This window comes from Rhinopithecus bieti, unplaced genomic scaffold, assembly GCF_001698545.2.
Source record: "Rhinopithecus bieti isolate Rb0 unplaced genomic scaffold, ASM169854v2 scaffold_13577, whole genome shotgun sequence".
Classification (NCBI taxonomy): domain Eukaryota; kingdom Metazoa; phylum Chordata; class Mammalia; order Primates; family Cercopithecidae; genus Rhinopithecus; species Rhinopithecus bieti.
The window spans coordinates 959,483-986,643 of record NW_016807867.1 but is presented as its reverse complement, the minus strand read 5'-3'; the positions used below and the strand labels follow the sequence as shown (position 1 = coordinate 986,643).

The 27,161-nt window shown below is 45.1% G+C and overlaps 1 protein-coding gene across 1 annotated transcript in view; it reads left to right on the top strand.

The window, feature by feature from the left end:
* The window catches only part of ANKRD29 (ankyrin repeat domain 29), a 68,185-nt gene that overhangs the window by 1,193 nt on the left and 39,831 nt on the right, over window positions 1–27,161 (top strand). Inside the window, exons 2-4 of the mRNA XM_017883981.1 lie at window positions 13,236–13,371; window positions 16,171–16,269; window positions 23,858–23,956. Coding sequence (XP_017739470.1) covers window positions 13,236–13,371; window positions 16,171–16,269; window positions 23,858–23,956 — 334 coding nt within the window. The remainder of the gene's footprint in view (window positions 1–13,235; window positions 13,372–16,170; window positions 16,270–23,857; window positions 23,957–27,161) is intronic.

Sequence of the window (27,161 nt, the reverse complement as noted above, 5' to 3'; positions counted from 1 at the left end):
AAAAAAAAAAAAAAAAAAAAAAAAAAGATTTGTTTGTTTGTTTGTTTGTTTTCCTGAGACGGAGTTTCGTTCTTGTTCCCCAGGCTGAGTGCAATGGTGTGATCTCGGCTCACTACAACCTCCGCCTCCTGGTTCAAGCGATTTCTCCTTCCTCACCCTCCAGAGTAGCTGGGATTACAGGCGTGCGCCACCATGTCCAGCTAATTTTTTGTATTTTTAGTAGAGACTGGATCCCACCATGTTGTCCAAGCTGGTCTCGCACTCCTGACCTCAGGTGATCCACCCGCCTTGGCCTCCCAAAGTGCTGGGGTTAAAGGCATGAGCCACTATGCCCGGCCGACTTTAAAAGTTTTAAATCGACATAATTCAGTAGGGAAGGCAAGAGAGATAAAGATAAAACATTTGGTTTGGGATAAAGTTTGAGGATGGATGGAAATCCAAGCAGAGATGTTGATTAGACAGATATACACTCCTCGATCCCAGGAGGCAAGTCTGGGCAGCAGCTAGAGATGAGATTTAGGAGTCAGCAGTGTTAAGTAGGCACCCATGGGAATGAACATGATTGCCCAGTGGAACCATATAAAGGTGGAAAACAAGAAGACTGAGGACAAAATCTTGAAGAAGATTTGAGAAAGAGCAGCCAGACAAATGAGAAAACTCAGAAGCATGCGCTGTCACTTACGCCGAGGATCTCTAATCTTTCAACAAAGATGAAGAGGGCCTTGATGTTTATTAATGCCATGGGGAAATCAAACAAAGAATTGAAAAGTCCGTTGGATTTAGTAACAGAATAGGCCCTGGTGACCTTGCCGAGAGCACTTTCAGTGGTGTTAGGATCAGGAGCCAGATTGCAATAGCTTGAAAGAGAGTGGGTAGAATCCACAAGTGTGGAGAACTCTTTCAAGAAATTCTGCAAGAAACAGAGATTTTCTTTTCTTTTCTTTTTCTTTTTTTTTTTCTTTTTTTGAGACAAAGTGTTGCCATTGTCACCCAGGCTGGAGTGCAGTGGCACAATCTTGGCTCACTGTAACCTCCGCCTCTCGGGTTCAAGCAATTCTCCTGGCTCAGCCTCCTCAGTAGCTGGGATTACAGGTGCCTGCCACCACGCCCAGCTAATTTTTTGTATTTTTAGTAGAGACGGGGTTTCGCCATGTTGGCCAGCCTGGTCTCGAACTCCTGACCTCACGTAATCTGCCCACCTCGGCCTCCCAAAGTGCTGGGATTAGAGGCATGAGCCACCGCACCTGACCCAGAGATTCTTTTTAAAAGGCAGTGGCTGCAGCAAGGATCTGGAATTGACCAAGGGTTTGTTTGCTTTAAAATAGTAGAGACTTGAGCGTCTTTAAATGACAATAGGCACTTCAACAATAAAAAGACAAATAAAGCCTAATTTTAAAGTGGACATGTGAATAGACATTTCTTCCAAGAAGCTTACAAATGGCCAGTAAGCACCTGAAAAGATGCTTAACATTATTAGCCATGGTCTTGGAAATGCAAATACAAAACTGTAATGAGATACCACTTCATACCTGCTAGGATGGCTTTAATCAGCAAGACAATGACGAATGTTGGCAAGGATGTGGAGAAACTGAATCTGCATGCATTGCTGGTAGGAATATAAAATAATGCAGTCATTTTTATTTTTATTTATTTAATTAATTTATTTTTTGTTTTTTTGAGACGGAGTCTCGCTGTGTCGCCCAGGCTGGAGTGCAGTGGCTGGATCTCGGCTCACTGCAAGCTCCACCTCCCGGGTTTACGCCATTCTCCTGCCTCAGCCTCCCGAGTAGCTGAGACTACTCCCGAGTAGCTGAGACTACTCCCGAGTAGCTGAGACTGCAGGTACCCGCCACCTCGCCTGGCTAGTTTTTTTGTATTTTTTTAGTAGAGACGGTGTTTCACCATGTTAGCCAGGATGGTCTCAATCTCCTGACCTCGTGATCCGCCCATCTCCGCCTCCCAAAGTGCTGGGATTACAGGCTTGGGCCACCGCGCCCGACCTAGTTATTTTTTTTAAGACATAGTCTCGCTCTATCAGCCAGGCTGGAGTACAATGGCACGATCTCGGCTCACTGCAACCTCTGCCTCCCGGGCTCAAGCAATTCTCCTGCCTCAGCCTCCCAAGTAGCTGGGATTACAGGCATGTGCCACCACACACCCAGCTAATTTTTGCATTTTTAGTAGAGACGAGGTTTCACCATGTTGACTAGGCTGGTCTCGAACTCCTGACCTCAGGTAATCCGCCTGCCTCGGCCTCCCAAAGTGCTAGGATTATAGGCTTGAGCCACCACGCCCAGCTGATGCAGTCATTTTTAAAACCATGCTTGTCTTTCTTCAAAAAAATTTTTTTTGTTTGTTTTTTGGTTTTTGGGTGTTTTTTTTTTTTTTTTTTTTTTTGAGACAGAGTCTCGCTGTGTCACCCAGGCTGGAGTGCAGTGGCCGGATCTCAGCTCACTGCAAGCTCCGCCTCCCGGGTTTACGCCATTCTCCTGCCTCAGCCTCCCGAGTAGCTGGGACTACAGGCGCCCGCCACCTCGCCCGGCTAGATTTTGTATTTTTTAGTAGAGACGGGGTTTCACCGTGTTAGCCAGGATGGTCTCCATATCCTGACCTCGTGATCCGCCCATCTCGGCCTCCCAAACTCCGGGGATTACAGGCTTGAGCCACCGCGCCTGGCCTGTTTTTTGTTTTTTGTCTTTTTTGAGATGAAGTCTCGCTCTGTCCTCAGGCTGGAGTACAGTGGCGTGATCTCAACTCATCGCAACCTCTGCCTCCTGGGTTCAAGCAATTCTCCTGCCTGAGCCTCCTGAGTTGCTGAGACTACAGGCGCATGCCACCATGCCCAGCTAATTTTTGTATTTTTAGTAGAGAACAGGTTTCACCATGTTGGCCAAGATGGTCTCCATCTCTTGACCTCTTGATTCGCCTGCCTCAGACTCCCAAAGTGCTGGGATTACAGGCATGAGCCACCACACCCAGCCTCAAAAAGTTAAATATACAGTTACCACATGATCCAGCAATTTCACTACTAGGAATATACCCAAGAGAAATGAAAACATGTTCACACAGAAACTTGAACATAAAGATTCATAGCAATAGTATTCATAATAGTCAGAAAGTGGAAACAATCCAAATATCCATAAACTGATGATAAAAACAAAATGTTGGCCAGGCACAGTGGCTCATCCCTGTAATCCCAGCACTTTGGGAGGCTGTGGCGGATCACCTGAAGTCAGGAGTTTAAGACCAGCCTGGCCAACATGGTGAAACCCTGTCTCTACTAAAAATAAAAAGATTAGCTGCACGTCATTGCAGGTGCCTGTAATCCCAGTTACTGCGGAGGCTGAGGCAGGAGAATCACTTGAACCCTAGAGACAGAGGTTGCAGTGAGCCAAGGTCGTACCACTACATTCCAGCCTGGGTGACAAAGTGAGACTCTGTCTCAAAAAAAACAAACAAAAAAAAGTGTTATGCATTATAAATACCATAGATTGGGAGGCTTAAACAACAAACATTTATTTCTCACAGTTCTAGAGCTAGGAAATCTTGAGATCAAGGTGGCTGGTGAGGGCTCTTTTCCTGACTTACAGGTGGCCACCTGTGCGTGCCCCGTTTCCTCACATGACCGAGAGAGAAAGCCCTGGTGTCTCTAACTCTTTCAAGGGCATTAATTCCATTGTGGGGGCTATACCTTCACAACCTCTTTTGCACTTAATTGACTCCTGAAGACTACTCCTCCTAAAATCATCACACTGGGCATTAGAACTTGAACACGTGAATTTTGGGGGGATGCAAACATTCGGTCCTCAGCCCCTGTCCTCCTGGCACACCTGTCTTGTGTGCAAAATGTATTCATTCCATCCCAACAGTCCCCAAAGTCTTAGCTTGTTCCAGCATCAACTGTAAAATCCACAGTCTCATCTAAATATCTAAATCAGCTATTGGGTAAGACTCAAGGTATGATTCATCCCGAGTGAAATTCTTCTCTAGCTGTGAGCCTGTGAAATCAGACAAGTTTTTTTGTGTTTTTGCTTTTGTTTTGAGACAAGGTCTCACTCTGTCGCCTGCCCAGGCTGGTATAATCATGACTCACTGCAGCCTTGACCTCCGGGGCCCAAGCGATCCTCCTGCGTCAGTCTCCCAAGTAGCTGGGACTACAGGCTTGCACCACCATGCCTGGCTAATATTTTTTATGTTTTGTAGAGATGAGGGTCTCCCTATGTTGCCCAGGCTGATCTCAGACTCCTGGACTCAAGCAATCCTGCTTTGGCCTCCCAAAGTGTTGGGATCACAGGCGTGAGCCACCACGCCTACCTCAAACAAGTTTTGTGGTTCTAAAATATGACAGTAGGACAGGCATAGGATACATGTTTCCACCCCAAAAGGGAGAAGAAATTGGAAGAAAGGAATGACAGGTCACAAGCAAGTCCAATACCTAGCAAGGCAAATATTATTAGAACTTAAAGTTTGAGAATAATCCTCTTTGGCTCATGCTTTGCCTTCTGAACTCACTGAGTGGTGGGTCCTGCTTTCTGGACCAACTGGGGCAGGGGATTGGGCTCACAAGACATTGGTGGTTAGGGCTTCAACATATGAATTTGGGGAGGAACACAAGCATTTAGTCCATAACGTGGTAATCTGTACAATGGACTATCCTTCAGCCATAAAAAGGAATGAAGCACTAATACATGCTACAACATAGATGAAACTTGGAAACATATTCAGTGAAGGAAGCCAGACACACAACGCCATATATTGGATGATTCCATTTATATAAAATGTCCAAAATCAGCAAATCCATAGAGACAGAAAGTAGACTAGTGGTTGCCAGGGGCTGGGGAAGAGGAGGGGATGGGAAGTGATTGTTGATGGGTAGATAATCTGGAATAGATAGTGGTGATGGTTGTGCAACCTTATGATTGCACCAAAACTCACTGGATTGTATGCTTTGAGAGGATGAATTTTATGTATGTAGATTATATCTCAAGGTATTTTTCAATCATAATAGGGAATGTGGAGAAGGCTTGGGGACAATTTTGCTGAGTGAATTTCTCAGGGAGTTGGGGGCAGTGAGCCTGAGCTGGGTTCCATTTGCTGTGGAATTAACTAGAATGGCAGAAGACAACCTCTCCCACTGGGGTAAAGGGAAAGGAGGTGAAGTTGAGGGTTGATGTTTTGTAAAGTGAAGCCCAGGATGAAGTCAGGATTTGGGGTAGGTAGAAAGGAAGCTGCTAAACCAGGTGCCAACATTTTCCGTGAATAAGGAAGAACGATCAGGAGGTGACAACTGCTAGGTGAGGTGAGGTAGAGGATGGGAAGATGGGATGACCTGAGTCTTGAAGGAGCAGAGATGTATAGCCCTGAATGGAGGGGCAGTGGCCTGGAAGCCAAGTGGGCCTATTCACTGCAGTGCTGATGTGGGAGAAGGCCTTGCCTCCACCAGGAGCAGGCACTGGGGAGGTTGAGGCGGGGAGAGAGGGAGTGCTCTGCACTAGGCTAAGGATGAAGAGGAGTTGATTACTATGAAATGGATTTCCAGAAGGCACAGAGGGAAGGTCTGTCCAGAGCAGAGTCCCAGGCCAGTCTGAGATTTGCATTAGCAACATTCTTTCATCCACCGCCCATCCAATCAAACATATTAAAATGCACCCACAAGCCGGGCGCGGTGGCTCAAGCCTGTAATCCCAGCACTTTGGGAGGCTAAGACGGGCGGATCACAAGGTCAGGAGATCGAGACCATCCTGGCTAACATGGTGAAACCTCGTCTCTACTAAAAAAAATACAAAAAAACTAGCTGGGCGTGGTGGCGGGCGCCTGTAGTCCCAGCTACTCGGGAGGCTGAGGCCGGAGAATGGCGTAAACCCAGGAGGCGGAGCTTGCAGTGAGCTGAGATCTGGCCACGGCACTCCAGCCTGGGTGACAGAGCGAGACTCCGTCTCAAAAAAAAATAAATAAATAAAAAATAAATAAATAAAAAATAAAATGCACCCACAGCCACAATAATAAAAGAGACTTTTCATTGTAAAATTTTAGAAGGATTTTGTGATACTACTTTTTAAGTGATTTAGCTGTAAGTTACTCATTTAATTGAGCTTTTCTCCATTTTTCTGCAGTTGTCATAGTTGGTTAGTAACTCTCATGCAGTGAGCAGATCAGACCTACAAATGATTTTCATGTGTCATCAGTATTTTATGAATACCAAATTTAGCAATTAATAAAGTTGACAGGGTGTTATGTTTTGCAGCTATTTAATTGAATATGTATTAACTTTGATTTGGGAACCACAGATTAACTTTTTCGTTTTCATAGGCTCCTGAAAGACTCATAGGCCCTAGGCTCTGGGTCTCCAAAGCCGACATGTAAAAAGGCCCCGCTTTGTTAGACGAGTCTGTGGAAGAATAAACAGAGCGTTATAAGTCACAATTTAGGCTCTGCTTGATGATTCAGAATCAATCAATGTATGTAGGGCTGCTTGCATCTGAACAACATGACCCCTTTGCATCTACTTTTGATGGTTTTTCCATCATGCTGTTATCAGTGACTTCTCACTGGTACCACTTTGCCGCCAGCAAACTTCCTTTAACAACTGGCAACGCCTAATCTCTTCTGCTTGAGAACACAGACACACGTTGGTTAGAAGTATCTTTTAAAGTAAAAGGAAACTCAGAGAATTATTTTTTAAAAGGAGGCCAGGCGTGGTGGCTCACACCTGTAATCCCAGCACTTTGGGAGACCGAGGCCGGTGAATCACCTGAGGTCAGGAGTCTGAGACCAGCCTGGCCAATATGGCCAATACGGTGAAACTCTGTCTCTACTAAAAGTACAAAATTAGCCAGGCGTGGTGGCAGGTGCCTGTAATTCCAGCTACTCGGGAGGCTGAGGCAGGAGAATCACTTGAACCCGGGAGGCAGAGCTTGCAGTGAGTTGAGATCGCACCACTGCACTCCAGCCTGGGCGACAGAGCGAGACTGTCTCAAAAAAAAAAAAAAAAAAAAAAAAAAGAATTTCATATTTCCTTTAGGGTCCGCTATCTGTCATATGATGCTATACCCCAGCCAGGTTGGAGCTGGGTATCTTATTCTACAAAGAGTCTGTTTTATGAATCTTATGAACTATATTTTAATGGTAATGCAGGTTAATTGTTGCGCCTAAGTTCCAAAGGGAGGAGGGTGTAATGAGGTATATCAGACCTCCCTTCCTGTCATGGCCTGAACTTTTCAGGTTTTCTTTGGGATCCCCTGGGCCAAGAGGGGGGTCCACTCAGTCAGCTGGGGGACTTAAAATTTTATTTTTGATTTACAGGCTTAATGTTTATTAAGCATTCTGAAAATTGTAAATACTTAGCACAAAGTGGGACAGTGGATTAGAATAGCCAGTAATGTCTCAAAAACATCTTTCTGCATATAGCTTTGCAATCCATCACTACATCTGTATTTTATGTCACCTCTAATATCATAGAAATTCATTATTGAGTAGAGCTAATATTATCTTGATTGAATTAATAAGTGTACGATTGAAGTCCACATTACTCTAAACCTTTTAAAACTAATAGTTTAAATCTCTACCCCCTCTTAGCTCTTAATTAGAATTCTAGTTCTGTACAAATAAATTTTCCTCTGTGTTTCCTCTCCCCTTCCTTCCTGTACAATTTCTGGAAGTGTACAGATAAGCAGTGTATTAGCCAAAATTCTGACAGTAAATGGAAGGGGGCAGGTAGGGAGAGAAGAAAATATGACAAATGTGGAATATGACAAATGTGGAAGCTTACACTCAATTTTCTACAAGGTGTAAAATGTACGATCTCAGACTCTGGACCCAAACAGACTATCAGACTTTCTTTTTTTTTTTTTTTGAGACAGGGTCTTGCTCTGTCACCCAGGTTGGAGTGCAGTGGTGCCATCTTGGCTCACTGCGACCTCCACCTCCCAGATTCAAGCAATTCCTTGCTTCAGCCTCCCGAGTAGCAGGGATTACACATGTGCCCCGTCACACCCAGATAATTTTTGTGTTTTTAGTAGAAACAGGGTTTCACGTTGTCAGCCAGACTGGTCTCAAACTCCTGAGCTCAAGTGATCCGCCTGCCTCAGCCTCCCAAAATGCTTGGGATTATAGGCGTGAGCCACCGTGTCCAGTCCAGACTTGTATTTATTTATTTATTTATTTATTTATTTATTTATTGGTGGGTGGGGGACAGAGTCTCTTTCTGTCACCAGACTGGAGTGCGGTGACATGATCTTGGCTCACTACAACCTCCGCCTCCTGGATTCAAGCAATTCTCCTGCCTCAGCCTCCTGAGTAGCTGGGACTGCAGTTGTGCGCCACCATGCCGAGCCAATTTTTGTATTTTTAGTAGAGATGGAGTTTCACCATGTTGGCCGAGATGGTCTCGATCTCTTGACCTCATGATCTGCCCGCCTTGGCCTCCCAAAGTGCTGAGATTACAGGCGTGAGACACTGCACCCAGCCCAAACTTGGATGTAAATCTCGGCTCTGTTATTTGGATGAGCCAAGATCCCTACTGCGTGACCTTGACTAACTCATTCCTATGCTCAATTTCTTCATCTTAAAAATGAGAATAGTAGGCCAGGCATGGTGGCTTATGCCTGTAATCCCAGCACTTTGGGAGACTGAGGCAGGTAGATTACTTGAGGCCAGGAGTATGAGATCAGTCTGGCTAACCTGGCGAAACGCTAGCTCTACCAAAAGTACAAAAATTAGCCAGGCATGGTTAGTGTCAGGCATGGTTGCAGTGAGCCAAGATTGCACCACTGCACTCCAACCTGGGCAACAAATTGAGACTCCATCTAAAAGAGGGGAGGGGAAGGGAGAGGAGGGGAGGGAAGGTAGGGGAGGGAAGGGGCCTTCCTTTAAAAAGTAAAAAATAAAAGAAAACATGGGACTAGGCTGGGTGCAGTGGCTCATGACTGTAATCCTAGCGCTTTGGGGGGCCAAGGCAGGCGGATCACTTGAGCTCAGGAGTTTGAGATCAGCCTGGCCAGTATGGTGAAACCCATCTCTACCAATAATACAAAAATTAGCAGGCATGGTGGCAGGTGCCTGTAATCCCAGCTACTTGGGAGGCTGAGACAGAAGAATCGCTTGAACCCGGGAGGGGGAGGTTGCAGTGAGCCGAGATCGTGCCACTCCACTCCAGCCTGGGTGACAGAATGAGACTCCGTCTTTAAAAAGAAGAAAAAATGGGAATAATTATATTAGTTATACATTAACAACAAGGACACATTCTGAGAAATGCACGTTAGGTTATTCCTTCACTGTGCAGACATCAGAGAGTGCACATACTACAGACGTAGAGAGTGTAGCTGACTGCACACCTAGGCTCTATGGTGTAGCCTATTGCTCCTAGGTGACAAAACTGTACAGCATGCTCCTGAATGGAATACTCTAGGCAGTTGTTACACAGTGGTGAGCATTTGCATATCTAAACACATGTAAATGAAGAAAAGGTACAGTAAAAATATAGTATTATGATCTTAGGGGGCCACCATCATATATGCAGCCTATCATTATATATTACATGACTGTACTACCTCATGGGGCTGCTCCTGGAATTAAATGAGTTAAAGCAGTAAATTGTTTAGCACACTGCCTGATGCAGAGCAAGATCTCAACCTAGTTGTCCTTGCTGTTACTTAGAAAGTTGCAACCAGCCAGCCTGAGAGAAGCTCCTTGGTTTTATTGCAGTGATCAGAAAAATCGAGAAAGAGACGAAATAGTAATAGCATGCTTGGTAGAGAGCTTTACAGCTTCTGTGACGTATTTTCACGTGCACCGTCTCCTTTGAAGGCTAGAGGACTGGCCCTGTCTCTCTCCACACCATTTATGATTATGTGCATATCATACCCAGCGGAGATTTGGAAGTTATCCAGGGAATGTGATGTCTATAGACCCCAAACAGAAGGAAGGTTGGGGACTTTCCATCTTAGCTGGAGAGGAGCTTGGGATGGAGGATAGGAAGGAGGTCACCAGGGTCACTGCTGCCTTACTTCTTGCTATCCACAGAAGAATTCCACAGGAGACAGAACAGTGTGATGGGGAGTTAAAGGGCAGCCTCAAGCAAGAGACTGCCTGTTGCTGAAGCCTGACTTGCCATTTCTCACTTACCTCATCTGTAAAATGGGATCGTCCCAGTGCCCACTTCACTGAGCAAGGATGAGGATGAAATAAGCTAGTGTGTGCAGAAGATACGCCATGTGGTCCAGAGTAAGCACTTTGCACTGAGTGAGCTCATGATTTCTGACCTCCAGTAAATGTGCCGGCCATAGGGTGACAGGAGCACCTGTCCATTTCTTTGCTAGACATTGCCACCTAGATGCCCCATAGGCACTTGAAACCCAGCATGTCCAACCCTGAACTCATCTTTTTTTTCCAAAGTCTGTCCTTCATACGGTGTTTCCAACCTTCATGAATTGGCACCAAGATCAGCCAGGCGCTGGAACCAGAAATCAGGAGTCAATCCACTCCTCTATTCCCTCCTATCCTGCACATACGATCACAGACCAAGGCTGTGCAGTTTAGCTCCTTAAAATGTCTCCAGTCTGTCCAGTCTTCCCATTCCCACTGTTGCTGCCTCTTAGTAAATTAAGCCCTTGACGGAAAATGAAATATTTATAGCTTTTCACAAAGCTCAGTTTCTAGAACCTTATAGGAAACCAAGATGTCCAGCCCGGCTGGAGAGGAATCCCCAAGGCCATCCTAAAGGGAGGAGAGGCCCCGGCTAGAGATCTTGTCATGACAATAGACGCTTGCTGTTTGCAGATGGGCTTTTGAAGGTATTTGGGGTTAAAGTGAAATGACAGAGTCCCTACAAATGAATTACAGTTTATCATTCTTGTGTGTTTACCTTTCAGGAAAAGCTAGCAGAGCTGTTCCCTGGTGCATATTACATTGTCTGCCTGATTCACCCTCCCAGACTTCATTTTGGCCTTGTGCAATCTCTTTGTTAGAAGACTTTGTTTCGTGATTCATTATACAGGTCAAACCTCCCTTGCCATTGCTTTGCCTAGTTACTGACAGCTGGAACAAATTAGACCTAGCCTGGTTCCTAAGCTGCAATGCTAGTGTGAACACCATGGTTGCAGTTAGCCTTGAAAACTCCAGGACAGCAAAATTTACACCTTTAGGAAAGGGAAATTGTTAACCTGAAATTGGAGGTGATTTTTTTTTTCTCCTAAATGAGCCAGGAAACTATTCAAAGTATGTTTGCTATTAGCTTATCACTCCCCACCTTGCCGTTCTCTCATTCAAGTATGCACAAGGGCATACACCTGTGTATGTGCTGAAGGACTTCTGAAATGAAATCCTCACACCCACAAATACTGCTGCCACTCTCCTTTCGTTTTAGAGGGCTTTGTTGAGTAGCTGAAATTGTTGGTATTTTCTTTTGAGCTTAGAGAAGCATTGTATTTAATGCAATATCAACATATTTAAAAGACATACTGTGCAAAAGGCCTTTTGAGTCAGGTAGATATTTTAAACCCACTCACAAAAAAAGTGCTTATATTAAACAATGTGAATACTTTTATAACATTTCCTAAGACCATCAAAATTCTTTATTAGTACCAATACTCTGGATTTAGTTTTGCCTATTGATTCTGACTTTGTAAAGAAAAGTAAATGGAGGAAAGGAAACTAGCACTTAATCAGCATTTATGGTGTGTTGGGTACAATGTCAGGCAAAAATCAGCATCATTTAATACTGTCAACTTCAAGGCAGGTACTGTGATCTCCATCTAAGCAAGAGGAAACCGAGACTCCCAAGGGCCAGCTTACTTTTTCAGGGCTGGGGTGAGCTGTCTGGTCCCAAAGCCAGTTCCTCCCTTTCATGGACTGTTCTCTACAAACTCGTATCAATTATTTTAGAGAAGAAGAATGTACTGCAGTCAGCTCTGCTACCCATTTGGAAGACCTGTTTCTACTTCCATGCTTTCCATTGGTATGGCTCCAAAATTAACTTTGTAGCTTTAAAATAACCCAGCAGGCCCAGTGGGGTGACTCATGCCTATAATCCCAGCACTTTGGGAGACCGAGGCGGGTAGATTGCTTGAGCCCAGGAGTTCAAGACCAGCCTGGGCAACATAGCGAGAACCTGTCTACAAAAGATAAAATAATTAGCTGGTCGTGGTGGCATGTGCCTGTGGTCTCAGCTACTCAGGATTCTGAGGTGAGAGGATAGCTTGAGCCTGAGAGGTCAAGGCTACAATGAGTCATAACTATGCCACTGCACTCCAGCCTGGGCAACAGAGTGACCAGACTTTGTTTGTTGAGACCCTGTCTCAAACAAACAAAGTGATCCAACAGTGGAATGAAGGATCCATATGAGGACATGTAATGGCATTATTTGCCCCAAGTTCCTTGTTCTCAACACAAACCTCTGGCAAGTTCCAGCTGGAGCAAAGAAAATTAGATGGAGGGTCGGGCGCGGTGGCTCATGCCTGTAATCCCAGCACTTTGGGAGGCCGAGGCAGGAGGATCACGATGTCAAGAGATCAAGACCATCCTGGCCAACATAGTGAAACACTGTCTCTACTAAAAATACAAAAATTAGCTGGGCATGGTGGCACATGCCTGTAGTCCCAGCTACTCAGGAGACTGAGGCAGGAGAATCGCCTGAACCCAGGAAGGGGAGGTTGCAGTGAGCCGAGATAGCGCCACTACACTCCAGCCTGGCAACGGAGCGAGACTGTGTCTCAAAAACAAAACAAACAAAAAAACAAAATTAGGTGGAGGCAAAGTGAAACATTCACACAGGTAGATGGAATCAGATAGAAAGCATTGAGGGCTTAGGAAAAGGGCAGGTAAACTCCTTTGAGGAGTCAGAATTGGGAGAAATTTTGCACCACTTAGAGGTGAAGAAAGATTTGGAATGTTTCTGGGAGGAAATAGCATTTGAGCAGAGCCATGGCCTTGAAGGATGGAGGAAAATTCATTTCAAGCAAAAAGGAAACTGGGTGAACAAAAACACAACAGAGGCAGGAAAGTGAGAACATTAGTGGGAAATAGGTTATTAATAGTGCTGGATTATCAACAACACTGCTCTTCATATCCATATGGTGGCTCAGGTGTCTGGAATCCAACAGAGTTCATTCTGTTATTACAGTCGTCTATTGCTGGAGGAGCCATCTTTCAAATGGTGCTACACATCTGGATGTTCTCCTTTCTGAACGTTATTATCTATGTGCTTAGAAGCAGTCATGTTAACTGACATCAATTTTAAGATCCTGTTTCATTTTGTTCTTGCAGAAGGAAACTCCACTGGCCAACGCTGCATTCTGGGCAGCCAGGAGAGGAAACCTGGCGCTGCTGAAGCTGCTGTTGAACAGCGGCCGGGTGGACGTGGACTGCAGAGACAGCGTACGATGGTTCGGTAGATGCATGCCCAGCATGTACCATTGCCCTCGGTGGGCAGAGGAGCATCTCAGGAATACATTCTCCTTTACGATGCTGATTTGCTTGTTCATGTGTTTGCTTGCTTTATCCTTTTTAAAACATCCACGGTACTGTGGTGAACTTAAAAACATGCTGAGGGCAGTCAGAAAGAAAAGGAAACAATTAAAGGCATAAAACAGAAGGCAACCACAACAGGGAAAGAGGCACTTCACTGGGAATCCGAATTGGCAGATTACAAGAAAAGCCTGTTTAGTGAACGAATTCAAGCCAACCACTTTCATGAAAAGATGGAGATAATTTAGAGCACAAGTGGGCTGCCATGGATGTGGGCGTTATGTTTCTTCTACAAGGATGAGAAAACAAAAATTGAAGCCTTCCCCCTCCCCAGGCTTTTATCCTTTCATTACCTCTTGCAAACATAAATAAACTAATTGGCAATTTAAAAGGGGAAACAAAAATAGATACTACCGCCCACCGGCAGATACCACTTAGAGAGCCTTTCCATCCCCAGCTAGAGGCAATCATTTTCCTATCCTCAGCAAGACTTCTCATCTCTGGGGACCAAGAGGACCTCCAGTGAGGAAAGGGAGCAAGCAGTGATGTTTTGATTTTAGGATTTGAATAAAAATGTTTCAAAGGAGTTTTGTTTTCCTGAAAACAGGGTGTGCCATTTCCAGCTTTTATTGTACAAATTTGGTTCAGTGAAATCCACCACCAGCCCAAAAGTGAAATAGCAGTTTGCCCCAGTTGGCCCTGTTGGGGCATCAGGGCAGGATATCTTTGGTTTACAGAATATCTTTGGTTACACCTCCAGACCGACTCCACACCCTTTTCGCTCTTAGTCCCACAGTCTGAACTGTATGTACTGCTTCAGCAGACTCACTTCCCTCTGGCCTCCAGTGGTGTTTGGCCCGTAGGAGCATCTGCAGGATTCAGAGAGTGGGAGGAGAGGGATGTCAGGGAGCCCAGCGCCCTCCCTGTTTCTGTCTGGCAGCAGCGCCCCGCTGTTCTCTGCATCCTGGGAGCCGCTCCCTTGCCCTGGCACCTTCAGGCTTCGGCTGGTCATGGACTCCCACTGTTCCTAAATCCCAGTACTATGCTGTTCTTTCTAGATGCCCTATGCCCAAGCCTCAGCTTACTAGTCTCTTTATTCCACTTTCTTCCAATTATCCCAATTTGAATGTACCATCTGTTCCTTGCCAGAACTCGGGCTGTTGTCAGGTCTTGGGCATCTGTGAACTGGCCATCTCAGTCTTATTTGGGTTTTCCAGGGTTGGTTCCTACACCACAGTGGGAAAACCACAGGGCAGAAACACCAGTTGTCACTGTGGCCAACGTGGCAAAACCCCGCCTCTACTAAAAATACAAAAATTAGCCGGGTGTGGTGGCAGGTGCCTGTAATCCCAGCTACTCAGGAGGCTGAGGCAAGAGAATCGCTTGAACCTGGGAGGCGGAGGTTGTAGTGAGCCAAGATCATGCCATCGCACTCCAGCCTAGGAGACAAGAGCGAGACTTCGTCTCAAAAAAAAGAAATACCGTAGAGCACCACTAAGAAGCCATTAGCTTTTCATTACTTCGTTACTTTACCTGTACTTTTTACATAAAGCCAACAAGACTTTCACAAAACTAGCATGGCCATTGGCAGAAGTCAACAAAAGCCAGATGACAGCCTAACATTGAATTATCATAATGTTATTTTAATATCTGACATTTACTGAACTAATATCTACCATTACTATGTTAACCATATTGCCTGACTTATCTCATTCACTAATTTAATCAGGCGGATACTTTTATTATTCCCCCATATTTCAGAAGAAGAGAATGAGACTGAAGGGTTACATAATGTGCCCAAGATCATACTGTCAGTGACTACTCAGCAATACTGCCTTCCTACAAAATCCCATAGATGAAAATAACATGAAGCCTCCAAAATGCACTTAATTACCCTATACCTAATAAGCCTCCCCTGTGTGCAGAGCCATCTGTCTCTCTCATCGTCCACTTCTGAGCGGCAGGTTGCTGAATATGCAGAGGTGGTAGCTAAGAATTTCAAGCGCTTGAAAACAACTGTAAGTCAAACTGCAAATGCCCACTTCAATTAGAAGGGTCCAAATCACATGGTACACCTCAAGTCCTTGAATCTTAAAGCTGGGACAGACTTTGGTGATCGTCCCATCCAACCTCTCATTTAAAAAAATGAAATAAATGAGTCCAAGTAATTGTAAGCAAATTGCCCAGGTTACACAGTTGGTCAGTGACAGCCACCTGGGTTTAGCCCCCACAGCTCCTGACTCTCAGCTCTCTAGTCTCTCATTTCACCTGGTGCCATCCATCTTTACCTGAATCATTTTGAAGATGACTTTTAAATACAGAAAATCAGATGGTACCATTTAATTTTTCTTTTGTATTAATAGCAATGTTTTGGCTCAGGAATCATTTAACAGGAATCATAAAATGAGAGCATTATGTCATCGCTGCCTTAAAATGCAATAACTATGGTTCGTTTGGACTGTGCTTCTGAAGGTAATGGAAGTAAGTGAATTTTTAGATTGAAAAGTCCAACCTCAGCAATTTGTCGCTTTGCTTTTTCCCATCTAGGCTGCATGATGAGATTATTCATGAGCACTTTGATCACTGCAGGGAATTTTGCCCTTGGGTGTGTTCTGAGTGGAGCTGACGTCTCTGCAGCATCTTTTCTGGGACCCTTCTCTCTGACCCTTAGCAGTGGCCTAACTGTTCATCTGTCTCTCCTCCATCCAGCACGGCACCACACTCCTGATGGTTGCTGCCTACGCTGGCCACATAGACTGTGTGAGGGAACTGGTTCTGCAAGGAGCAGACATCAATCTCCAGAGAGAGGTAGGTCAGGCTTTGTACTTGAAGAAAAATGACCAGGCTCAGAGATCTGAAGTTTTCATAACAGTGAACTGGTATGGGGGACAAGAGCTATCATTGCTTTTCTCCCACATTAAAGCCCATTGAAGAGTTTATTGTGCCTACAATGAGGTCCAGCAATATACTAGCAGTTATAATGCATTTGAGCATAGCTTGTCGGGCACATCTGAGGTAACCAAACCTCTTACCACCTGCCTATAAACACTCACACTTTTTTTTTCTTTTTGTCAAGCTTAAATCAGTTGTTTATTCTTCCCTTGGGATCAGATACGGTAGGATTTATAACATTTTCATATAGATCATTATATTTTTAGAAGAGTTGAGTCACCAGCGTATTTGTAATGAGGCTCACTTGCTAGGATGTCTCAATCATCTTCCCCAAACCATGTTTTCAAAGGACTGCTCTGTAACTGGCCATGAATTAAATAAGCTCTCCTGAAAAAAGCCATATGGGTCAACACTGGACAAAAATGTGAGCCTGTTCCCACACTTCATTCGAAGACAGTCTTGGGAGTTTGATCTTGCTTGAGGATCCATTCTTGGTCTAATCTAGAGAAGCAGAAGGGAGGCTGGACTTTTTTTCTTTCTTCTTCTTCTTTTTTTTTTTTTTTAAAGATGGAGTCTCGCTCTGTGGCCCAAGCTGGAGTGCAATGGTGCAATATCGGCTCATGCAACCTCCACCTCCCGAGTTCAAGCGATTCTCCTGCCTCAGCCTCCCGAGTAGCTGAGACTACAGGTGTGTGCCACCACACCAGGCTAATTTTCTGTATTCTTAGTAGAGATGGGGTTTCACCATGGTGGCCAAGATAGTCTCGATCTCCTGACCTCGTGATCCACCCACCTCAGCCTCCCAAAGTGCTGGGATTGCCTAGGCCAGGACATTTTAACATACTTTGGGGCTCATTTCTGAGAAGGCTCCATCCATGTACTTCCAAGCTGACGTAGGACCTGTTAACTAATCTTTGTGGAGACACACGCTCAGGTCGTCCCTAGAGTGCATCTGACCTCTCAGTTCACACTGACTCAGACCTGAGATGGGCTTCCTAGGCAAGTCCAGACTGAACCACTTGGTTTTCCTCAGTCCAGCCTTGTTTTATCCTAGGTCCTGCCTTGCAACATTTTAGAAAGACAATTCACCAGCCAAACTTCCATCAAGCCAGTATATCGTATATCTCATTCTTCCAGCCTGGACCGTCACCTCTGAGTGGAGCAAATTAAGACACGTTAGGTCTCAGGACTGTCTCAAGAGTTCCAGGTGTAACATACACCTGGGCAACATAGCAAGACCCCATCTCTACAAAAAAATTTAAAAATTTAGCCAGACATGGTGGTCCACACCTACAGTACCAGTTACTTGAGATGCTGAGGTTAGAGGCTCATTTAAGCCCAGAAGTTACAGGCTGCAGTGAGCCATGATTGCATTACTGCATTCCAGCATGGGCGATGCAGCGAGACCCTGACTCAAAAATAGAGTTCCAAGGCACATCGGGATGTCCTTCCCACCACCCGTCTGGATGTTGGAGGCCTTGGCTTTGGACCATGAAAGAGTGACGTGGCCGGGCGCGGTGGCTCAAGCCTGTAATCCCAGCACTTTGGGAGGCCGAGACGGGTGGATCACGAGGTCAGGAGATCGAGACCATCCTGGCTAACACGGTGAAACCCCGTCTCTACTAAAAAATACAAAAAACTAGCTGGGTAAGGTGGCGGGCGCCTGTAGTCCCAGCTACTCGGGAGGCTGAGGCAGGAGAATGGCATAAACCTGGGGGGCGGAGGTTGTAGTGAGCTGAGATCCGGCTACTGCACTCCAGCCCAGGAGACAGAGCGAGACTCCACCTCAAAAAAAAAAAAAAGAAAGAGTGACGTGCGGAATCTGGGTCTGGGTCTCTGTAGCCCTGGATCAACAGGCCTGGTCTATTGAGAGGAATAGTATAAAGAGACTACAGTAAATGCAGTCTTCTCACAAACAGATTCTTTGGTACAATTTCCGTAACACTAGATCGTTGTTTTAGGCCATTTTCACTTCAGCACTTAATTTTCCTGTGGGATGAAAGTATCTGGACCCCTTTAGAATTATAGTTTAAAATTACTTTAATCTTTTATTTTCCTCTCTGCTTTATGGTCTTTGTTTATTACAACTTTAAAGACAGATTTTCTCTAATAAAACAAGATGGTCCAGATCTGGTTTACGTTAAAAACTTTATCCTGAAGAACAAATTCAACATGCACAAAAATCTCTCTGAAACAACTGAAAAAAGCAGCTAGAAGAAGAGAGAAGTATTTGATTTCTAGCCAGTCTGTGGTTTCTGTGGTTTTATATTTATCCATTTGGTTCCAGTTGCTCAACTAATCTTGGAGATGAAAACTCTGGTAGCACTGAGAACAAAAGCCTTTGAAGATTTACCAAAGTGTACTCAGCTTAATGGTAACTTGTGTGGCTCAAATGATGGTGCTGTGTAAGTTCCTGGCAGTCCCTGAACTTCCTGAGACTGTGTCAGCCTGGAGCAAGAGGGCTGCCAAGCCAAAGGCAGACCCCAGCCTCCTGTACCAGTTTTGGAAGCTGAAAGAGTGCCTTGCAGTGCTTTGAAACTTACTCCTATGGCAGACTTCTGCCTTCATCCATTGTTAATCCACTTTGCAATATCAGAATATTTGTCTCCTGAAAAACTACCTGCCACTCTTCTTAGGTCAGGTCTCTAGATACACAGAGCTTGCTAGAGAGACAAACTGGAAGCTAATGTTCCTGAAACACTATTGCTTTAAAGAACCCACAATTGGCTGATGATACCGCTCAGGCATAGGAGCTGCAAATGCAGCTGGCATGAAGCCTGAAGTAAGGCACGCATATTTAAAACTTTTATTCACATTCCAGACTAAGGTCTAGGTCCTATTGTCTATGGATTGCTGCATTGAGGTACCGAATGATTGATAGTAGTGTGTATGTTCTAAAATCAACTCAAACTGCTCTAATAATGATTTATGTAATTAATGTGTCAAGACAGCTTATTGAAAAACAAATTCTCTTACTAAGGAAACAACTTCTAGAAAAGACCTTTGGTAGTCTCTACAATTTAATGTCTGTTGAGAAAGTGAGAGTTTTCCTATTCTAGCCAAGTTTCTTCCTCTAGAACTATTGATTCCCTAAGGTTTCTGGAACCCAGCATCCTCAACTGTAACAAAGCAGTGGGAGGATGCTTCCCACTTACTTCTGTGGGAACCAAGGAGAAAATCACACCTGCATTGCAGGCAGAAAAGCCCTGTGAATGGTCGCAATGCCTGTGCCTTCCTGGGACAGAGTCTGGCTGAGGGCACAGCCTGACGTGGGTTATATCTATCTGGGAAGGTGTTACATGTTCTCCCTCAGTGGTGGTGTTATCAGCACCCTAGATTCTTGTAATCTCCCAGGATAGAAGTCAAGAGAGATTGTCAGATAGCAAAGAGAAAGTTTATTTAGCTTGTGCATAAGGGAACCAGGTTCCCTTATGGAAAGGAAAAGGGTTGGCTGCTCCCCAAGAGAAGTATGTGGGTTTGTTTTATAGGGCCTTTTTAAAGGGAAGGGTTTAGTTGGGGCATGTATAGGAGGGGTTTCTGTAGCACTTGCACAGTAGCTCAATATGCTTTTTTATGTATCGCATGTAAGATTAGCATTTTAAATCTCTACCTTCAGATGTGATTTTTAGCATTAAGATAAGGAAGAGGTGACTATAAGTTGAAGTTTAAGTCTAACTGTGCATTGCAGGGCTCCAGGAAGTCCCTACCCACCTAAAGTGAGAATTGTGGTTGGTCTTTTGTTGCTGATTGGCTGTCACAGGATCCTTAGGGTGTCACTTTGCCAGCAGGAAATCTCCATGGCTGGCAGCGCCTTCTGCCCGAGTGTTGCTCAGGCCCGTTGGGCTCATTCTGCCCACTTGGCCTAGCAGGCTGCACTCAGTTCACCCTACCAACCCAGATCCCACACCTGCCAAAGGCAAGCCAGGTGTATGAGCAAGCATGGGGTCCAGCCACTGCACACAACCAGGCATGCCAGCTGTGGTGAGGCAGGCAGCTCCAGGAACTGGCACAGGCACCAGCTCTGTGTGAGGGTGCGGCTGGACCAGGTGTACCGCAAGTGGCTTCCACTGCAGGCACCAGGGAATGTAGTGGTGCCTGGAAGCTTGGAGATGCCAGAAACTGCAGAACCCCAAAGAGGGTATCATAGCCCTGTCTCAGGGAGCCCCTAGGTCTGGGCTCCCCGAAGGGCCACAGCTCTTCTCTCCTCATCACCTGCAGTGTGGCAAGCAGAAGGCATGTTTCAGCCCTGTTTGTGTAATAAACAGGGTCATTCAGCAGGTCCCAAATTCTTGTCCCACGTCCAAGAAGAATGAGGTATGCAAACAACTGGAGGGTGAACAAAGTGGAGAGGAGCTTCATTGAGTGACAGAACAGCTCCCAGGAGACCCCAAGTGGGTGACTCCTTTCTGCAGCCAGGTTGTTCTAAGAAGTGTTCAGCTCTCAGTGGGGAGGAGACCCATAGTGGGTAGCTCCTTTCCACAGGCAGGTCATCCTGACGATTTGAGGAGACCCAAAATTGATAGCTCCTCCCACAGCTGGTAGTCCCGACATCTGTGTCCAGCTCTCAGCAGAGAGGAGACCCACAGTGTGTAGCTCCTTCCCATAGCTGGTAGTCCTGACCTATGTGTCCAGCTCTCAGTGGACAGGAGACTCACAGTGGGTAGATCCTTCCAGCAGCTGGTAGTCTGGACATCTTTTTGAATCTGGCTGAGTCAGAGATTTTTATGGGCTCAGAAAGGAGGGAGTGTGTGCTAATTGGTCCATGGGAGACCATGGGTAGGAACGTGTCTGCCTTCCACCATCAACATGCCATCCACAGCACCCAGGCTGTTCCTGCCAAGGGGCGCCTACAGGCCCACACCTAGCTGCCCTCAGCCTCCAGCCTCCCTCCTGTGCTTGTCAGCACCCGAAATCTGGAGGGGGCCAAGGTTGGGGGCAAGGCTGGCATGTCAGCACCACCTCAAGCACGCACACCTCAAGCACGTACTTGCCTAGCCAGGTCATGACAGACAGCACCCAGGCTCGGCTACAACTTTGCTCCACACCGGAGCAGGTGCTGGGAGTGGGGAGAGGCCAGGGAGCAGGAGCAGGCACTTCCAAGCCTGTGGGGGGAATGGGGGCTTCCCAGGCCCAGAGAGCACAGGGATGTCCAGAACTGGAGCTGCAGCTGGGCATGGCTCTCCCACCCATCAACTCAGTAGGGGATAGGGCTCCCACCTGCTTCCAGCTCCCACTCGACCTGAGGAGCGTGCAGCCCCAGCCGTACCTCCCCCGTGGCAGCCTGCATCTTCACAGCTGCTGCTCCAAACAGGCCGCCGCTGCGATCAGTGAGATGTTAGGCAAGCTACAGCTTGAGTAAGGGGTTTTTTTTTTTTCTAGACCACATTTAAAAACAGGCAAACAAGTGGGTGGATCCTGCCTGTCTCAGTGGGTCTTATTGTCCCCACTCCCATCCCACACATGCATGCACACACACACATATTCACAGAGACACCCAGGCCCTTAGGAACAAGTCTGAAGCATGATCACTAGCTTATAGGCCAGGCTGTCCTCAGCTTTTCACACGTGAGCCAGACCTACCACCTTAACAGCTTTGGGTAAACTATGGAAAAAGGGGTTTCTTTTCACTGTGTCTGGTAAGGTGTAGTATTATCTTTGTCCCAAGCTCCAAGCTCAGAAGTGAAGAGTACCTTTATAGGAAAAATGCATGTTGCCCACAAGAATGGTTCATGATTTTGCTCATATTACACAGTGGTTTGGGTACCAATCTTTGAGTAGGCTTGTAAAAGTAGTTAGGAAGGGAGGATGCTAAAAACCGTCTCAGAATATCATGATCAGTTTACATTTTAGAATCAGGCTGTTTCTTGTTATTATGTCCCATTTTGAGAAATGTTTTGAGCTCATTTTGACTCTGGGCTTGCAACTGGAGAAGTTTGTGGGTGAATTACTTGTTTTCCTTCTTGTACAAGTAGTCTTCCACTCTGGGGCACTAAACGTTGTAATTTGAATTCTTCCCTGTATTAATGAATGCTAGTGTTTACCAAACACTATACCAAATATCTCGAGTTTCCAAGGGCTTCTGTGACAAATTAACACAAACTGGGTGGTTTCGAATATCAGGAATTTATTCTCTCAGATCTGGAGGCCAGAAGTCCAAAATCAAGGTGTGGGCTGTGCCACACTGCCCCTGGAGGCTCCTGCGGGGATTCCTTTCCTTGCCTCTTCCAGCCCCTGGTGGCGGTCAGCACTCTCTCCTCATGGCCACAGCTCCCAGTCTCTGCCTATGTGGTCACATTGCCTTCTCTCTGGGTCAAATATCCCTCTGCCTCACTTGAAAAAAAAATGTTATTGTTTTCTGTTGTGGTAAAATACACATAATGTAAACTTAAACCCTTAGCCATTTTTAAGTGTACAGTTCAGTCTTATTAAATGCATTCATAATGTTGTACAACCAGCATCACCATCCATCTATCTCTATAACTCTTTTCATTTTGTAGAACTACACAACTCTGTATCCATTAATAATAACTTCCTATACTCCCCTTCCCCCAGCCCCTGGCAACCAGCATCCTACTTTCTGGTTCTATGACTGACAACTTTAGATATCACAGTAGGCTGAGTGCAGTGGCTCATGCCTGTAATCCCAGCACTTTGGGAGGCCAAGGTGGGCAGCTCACTTGAAGTCAGGACTTTGAGACCAGCCTGATCAACATAGTGAAACCCTGTTTCTACTAAAAATACCAAAAAAACCCAGCCAGGTGTGGGGGTGCATGCCTGTAATCCCAGCTGCTTGGGAGGCTGAGGCATGAGAATCACTTGAACCTGGGAGGTAGAGGTTGCAGTGAGCCGAGATGGCGCCACTGCACTCCAACCTGGGTGACAGAGCAAGACTCTGTCTCAAAACAAACAAACAAACAAAAAAAAAGATATCACAGTAGAATCATATAGTTGTTGGCCTTTTGTGACTAGTTTATTTCACTTAGCATAATGTCATCAAGACTCATCGATGTTGTAGCATGTCAGAATTTCCTTTCTTTTTAGCTAAATAATAGTCCTTTGTATGGATACATCACATTTTGCTTGTCCGCTCATCCATAGATGGACACTTTGGTGGCTTCCACATTTTAGCTATTGTGAGTAGTGCCTCTGCCTCACTCTTAGGACACTTGTCATTAGATTTAGGACCCACCCAGATAACCCAGGACAAGCTCATCTCAAATCCATAACTTAATCACGTCTTTTGCCATAGAAAATAATATTCACAAGTTTTAGGATGGGGACAGATCTTTTGAGGAGCCACCATTCATCCCATTTCACTAAGAATAAAGTTTTGCTTTCCTTCTGTCACTTCTCTGATAAAAAAATAAGAATCTATTCAAATTTAGCCCCTTCCTAGGCTAGAAGTTTTCTATGCAAGGATGTTGTTTTGTTTTCTTTGCAGATGTTCAAATCAAATGTAATATAACCAAATGTCTTTCAAAACTAGCCTCTCCCTCTCTCCCAGTCAGGTACAACTGCCCTGTTCTTTGCCGCCCAGCAAGGCCATAATGATGTTGTGAGATTTCTCTTTGGATTTGGAGCATCCACTGAATTTAGGACCAAAGTAAGATAACCTTCTTGATTTTATATTATGTTGAAGAATTTCAGCAGCCATGAGTATTGCTTTTCTCCTCATCTATGGTACGAATTTGTGTTTCCCTTTTTACGAGATTCTCAAACCTAAGTAAGTGGATTTCCTCAAGGTTCCTTGTAATGGTTCAGGGGTAGCTCTAAGGGTTCCATTCAAAACATTCCATTTTTACTCTGGGCTCACAATTGGAAAATTGTATGGGGAATAACTTCTATCCTTTCCTGAACTGATACCTTTCTACTGTAGAACACTAAATTTTGTAACCAGGAGCAGCGGCTTTCTAACTTTCCCTGTTTCCATGTTCTTTTTCCCACTTAAGATTAATTCTGATACTGTGATAGGAATTGTTGGAGTATTAATCTGATCCTACTAGATCTGAGACATTTCTAAAGAGGGTGGTTTAGCAGGCAGCTTACTTTCATGAGCTATCCTCACTGAAATACATAATACATAGCTACAGTTTATATAGGTGGGAAACTATATAGTGGTTCTTCCTTTAAAGAAGTAGTTGGCCGGGCACGGTGGCTCACATCTGTAATCCCAACAATTTGGGAGGCCGAGGCAGGGGGATAAACGAGGTCAGGAGTTCGCGACCAGCCTGACCAACATGGTGAAACCCTGTCTCTACTAAAAATACAAAAAAAAAAAAATTAGCCAGTCATGGTGGCTCACGCCTGTAATCCCAGCTACTCAGGAGGCTGAGGCAGGAGAATCACTTGAACTCGGGAGGCAGAGGTTGCAGTGAGCCAAGATCACACCACTGCACTCCGGCCTGGGCAACAGAGTGAGACTCCGTCTCAAAAAGAAAAAAAAAAAGTAATTGATTTTCATTTTTGACATATATATAAGAAAGCTGAGAATGTAGAAAGATTAATTTCATGTTCACAGTATGATTTTACATGATAATATTTTGTAGTAGCAGAATTTGAACTTCCATAAGATTTTTGTAATTGTCAGCTCATTTCTAGCCTAATTATAATTTTAAATTCTTGAAAATTTGCACAAGTTGGAAACTTTTAGGTTTTCTTAGTTAATCCTTTTTGTGGACTATTTAGATATCAAGGGAGTTTCCAGTGAGATTTTTTTTCTGTTAAAATGGTAACTACTGGAGCTGGTCAAGGTGGCTCACGCCTGTAATCCCAGCACTTTGGGAAACTGAGGCAGGAGGATAGTTTGAGCTCAGGTGTTCAAGACCAGCCTGGGCAACATAGCTAGCCCTCATCTCTATTAAAAAAAAAAAAAAAAAAAAAAAAAAGAATTCACTGGGCGTGGTGGCACATGCCTATAGTCCCAGCTATTTGGGAGACTGAGGCAGGCAGATCACTTGAGCCCAAGGGGTCAAGGCGGCAATGAGCCGTGATCATGCCATTGCACTCCAGCCTAGGTCGCAGAGGAAGACCCTGTCTCAAAAAAATTGAAAATAAATCAAATAATAAAATTCTAACCATTAAGTAGATGTAAGTTCATATAAGGCTTTGTCTTTTCTGAAACCTTCTGTTGTACTATGTATATGCCTCCAAACTTACTGAGTATAACATACAGTAATACTATATATATATATACACATTATTATTTTATTTTCTATTACAAAAGTGATGTAACTAAAAATAGAAAGTAAAGTCCTATAAACCTAAATATCAACTGTTTGAATTAAGGTCAAAATGATCATGAGTGACCATATGGCTGCTTCAGTCTTCTTGGTTAACGAGCGAATACTGGCTTAAAGCCTTTGTGCATGAGCCAGTTTGTACTATCTCAGAAATCCATGGAACATGGAACTCAGGATGAGCAATTCCACAGGTTTCCATTAGGTCAGCTGCAGGAATCAAGAGCTTTCCATGGGAAGAAGGGAGGGCTGAGAGGCTTTCAGTTTTAAATGATCCTGTCATCAGAACTTTGCTTCAACAATTGTTCTCACTGTTACTAAATCTATATGCCCCAAAACTGTGTTTTATAAAATATAAGAGGCTGGGCATGGTGGCTCACACCTAGCACTTTGGGAGGCTGAGGCAGGCAGATCGCTTGAGCCCAGGAGTTCAAGACCAGCCTGGGCAACATGATGAAACCTCATCTTTACCAAAAATACAAAAATTAGTTAGGCATGGTGGCATGTGCCTGTAGTCCCAGCTACTTGGGAGGCTGAGATGAGAGGATCACTTGAGCCTGGAAGGTCAGGGCTGCAGTGAGTCATGATTGCACCACTGTACTCCAGCCTGGGTGACAGCGTGAAACCCTGTCTCAAAAAAAATTTTTTTAAATTAAATAAAAGATGCCAGGTGTGATGGCTTACACCTGTAATCCCAGCACTTTGGAAGGCCAAGGTGAAAGGATTGCTTGGGACCAGGGGTTGGAGACCAGCCTGGACAATGTAGCAAGATCCTATCTCTATAAAACATTTTTTAAAAAATTAGTCAGGTATTGTGATGCCAGCTACTCAGGAGGCTGAGGTGGGAGGATTGCTTTAGCCCAGGAGTTCCAGATCAGCTTGGGCCACATAGCAAGACCCCATCTGTAAAAAAGTAAAAAGTATCTTAAAAGCTGGCACAGTGACATACACCTGTAATCCCAGCTACTCAAGAGGCTAGGGCAGGAAGATCGCTTGAGCCCAAAAGTTCAAGGCTGCAGTGAGCCATGATTGTACCACTGCAGCCAGCCTGGGCGACAGAGCAGGACCCTGACATACATACATACATACAAAAATAACAGCAGTTCATCTATGAGAATCATCATATTTTATCTTTTCTATTACTTTATTAGGCAGGAAAATGTATTACTTTATCAGCTAGGAAAATTGACAGGACAAAACTTAGAAATGGTGCTTATTCCTTCTGTTACGTAATTTTGTGATGCCTCCTCACCACCACCATCTACCCCTAGCCTCAGCCCTCAGTCTCCCTCCTCTCCATTCCCCACTCTTCAAAGCCCATCTCAAGCACCCTCCCCCACCACAGAGCCTGCCTCTGGGGAGGCCCTACCCAGCCACACGCAGCCTGCAGCCCCGTAGGATGTTACCTGCCTATGAACTCCAGACCTTTTATAGCGGTGTTTCTCCACATGAGGCCCACCTGCCACCTGCCTACATAATCAACCCACATGACTGGTCAAAAGGCAGATTTCTGGATCTCACCCCAGACCTACTGAAGGCGGAGCTGAGGGTGGGGCTCTATGAGTAGGTATT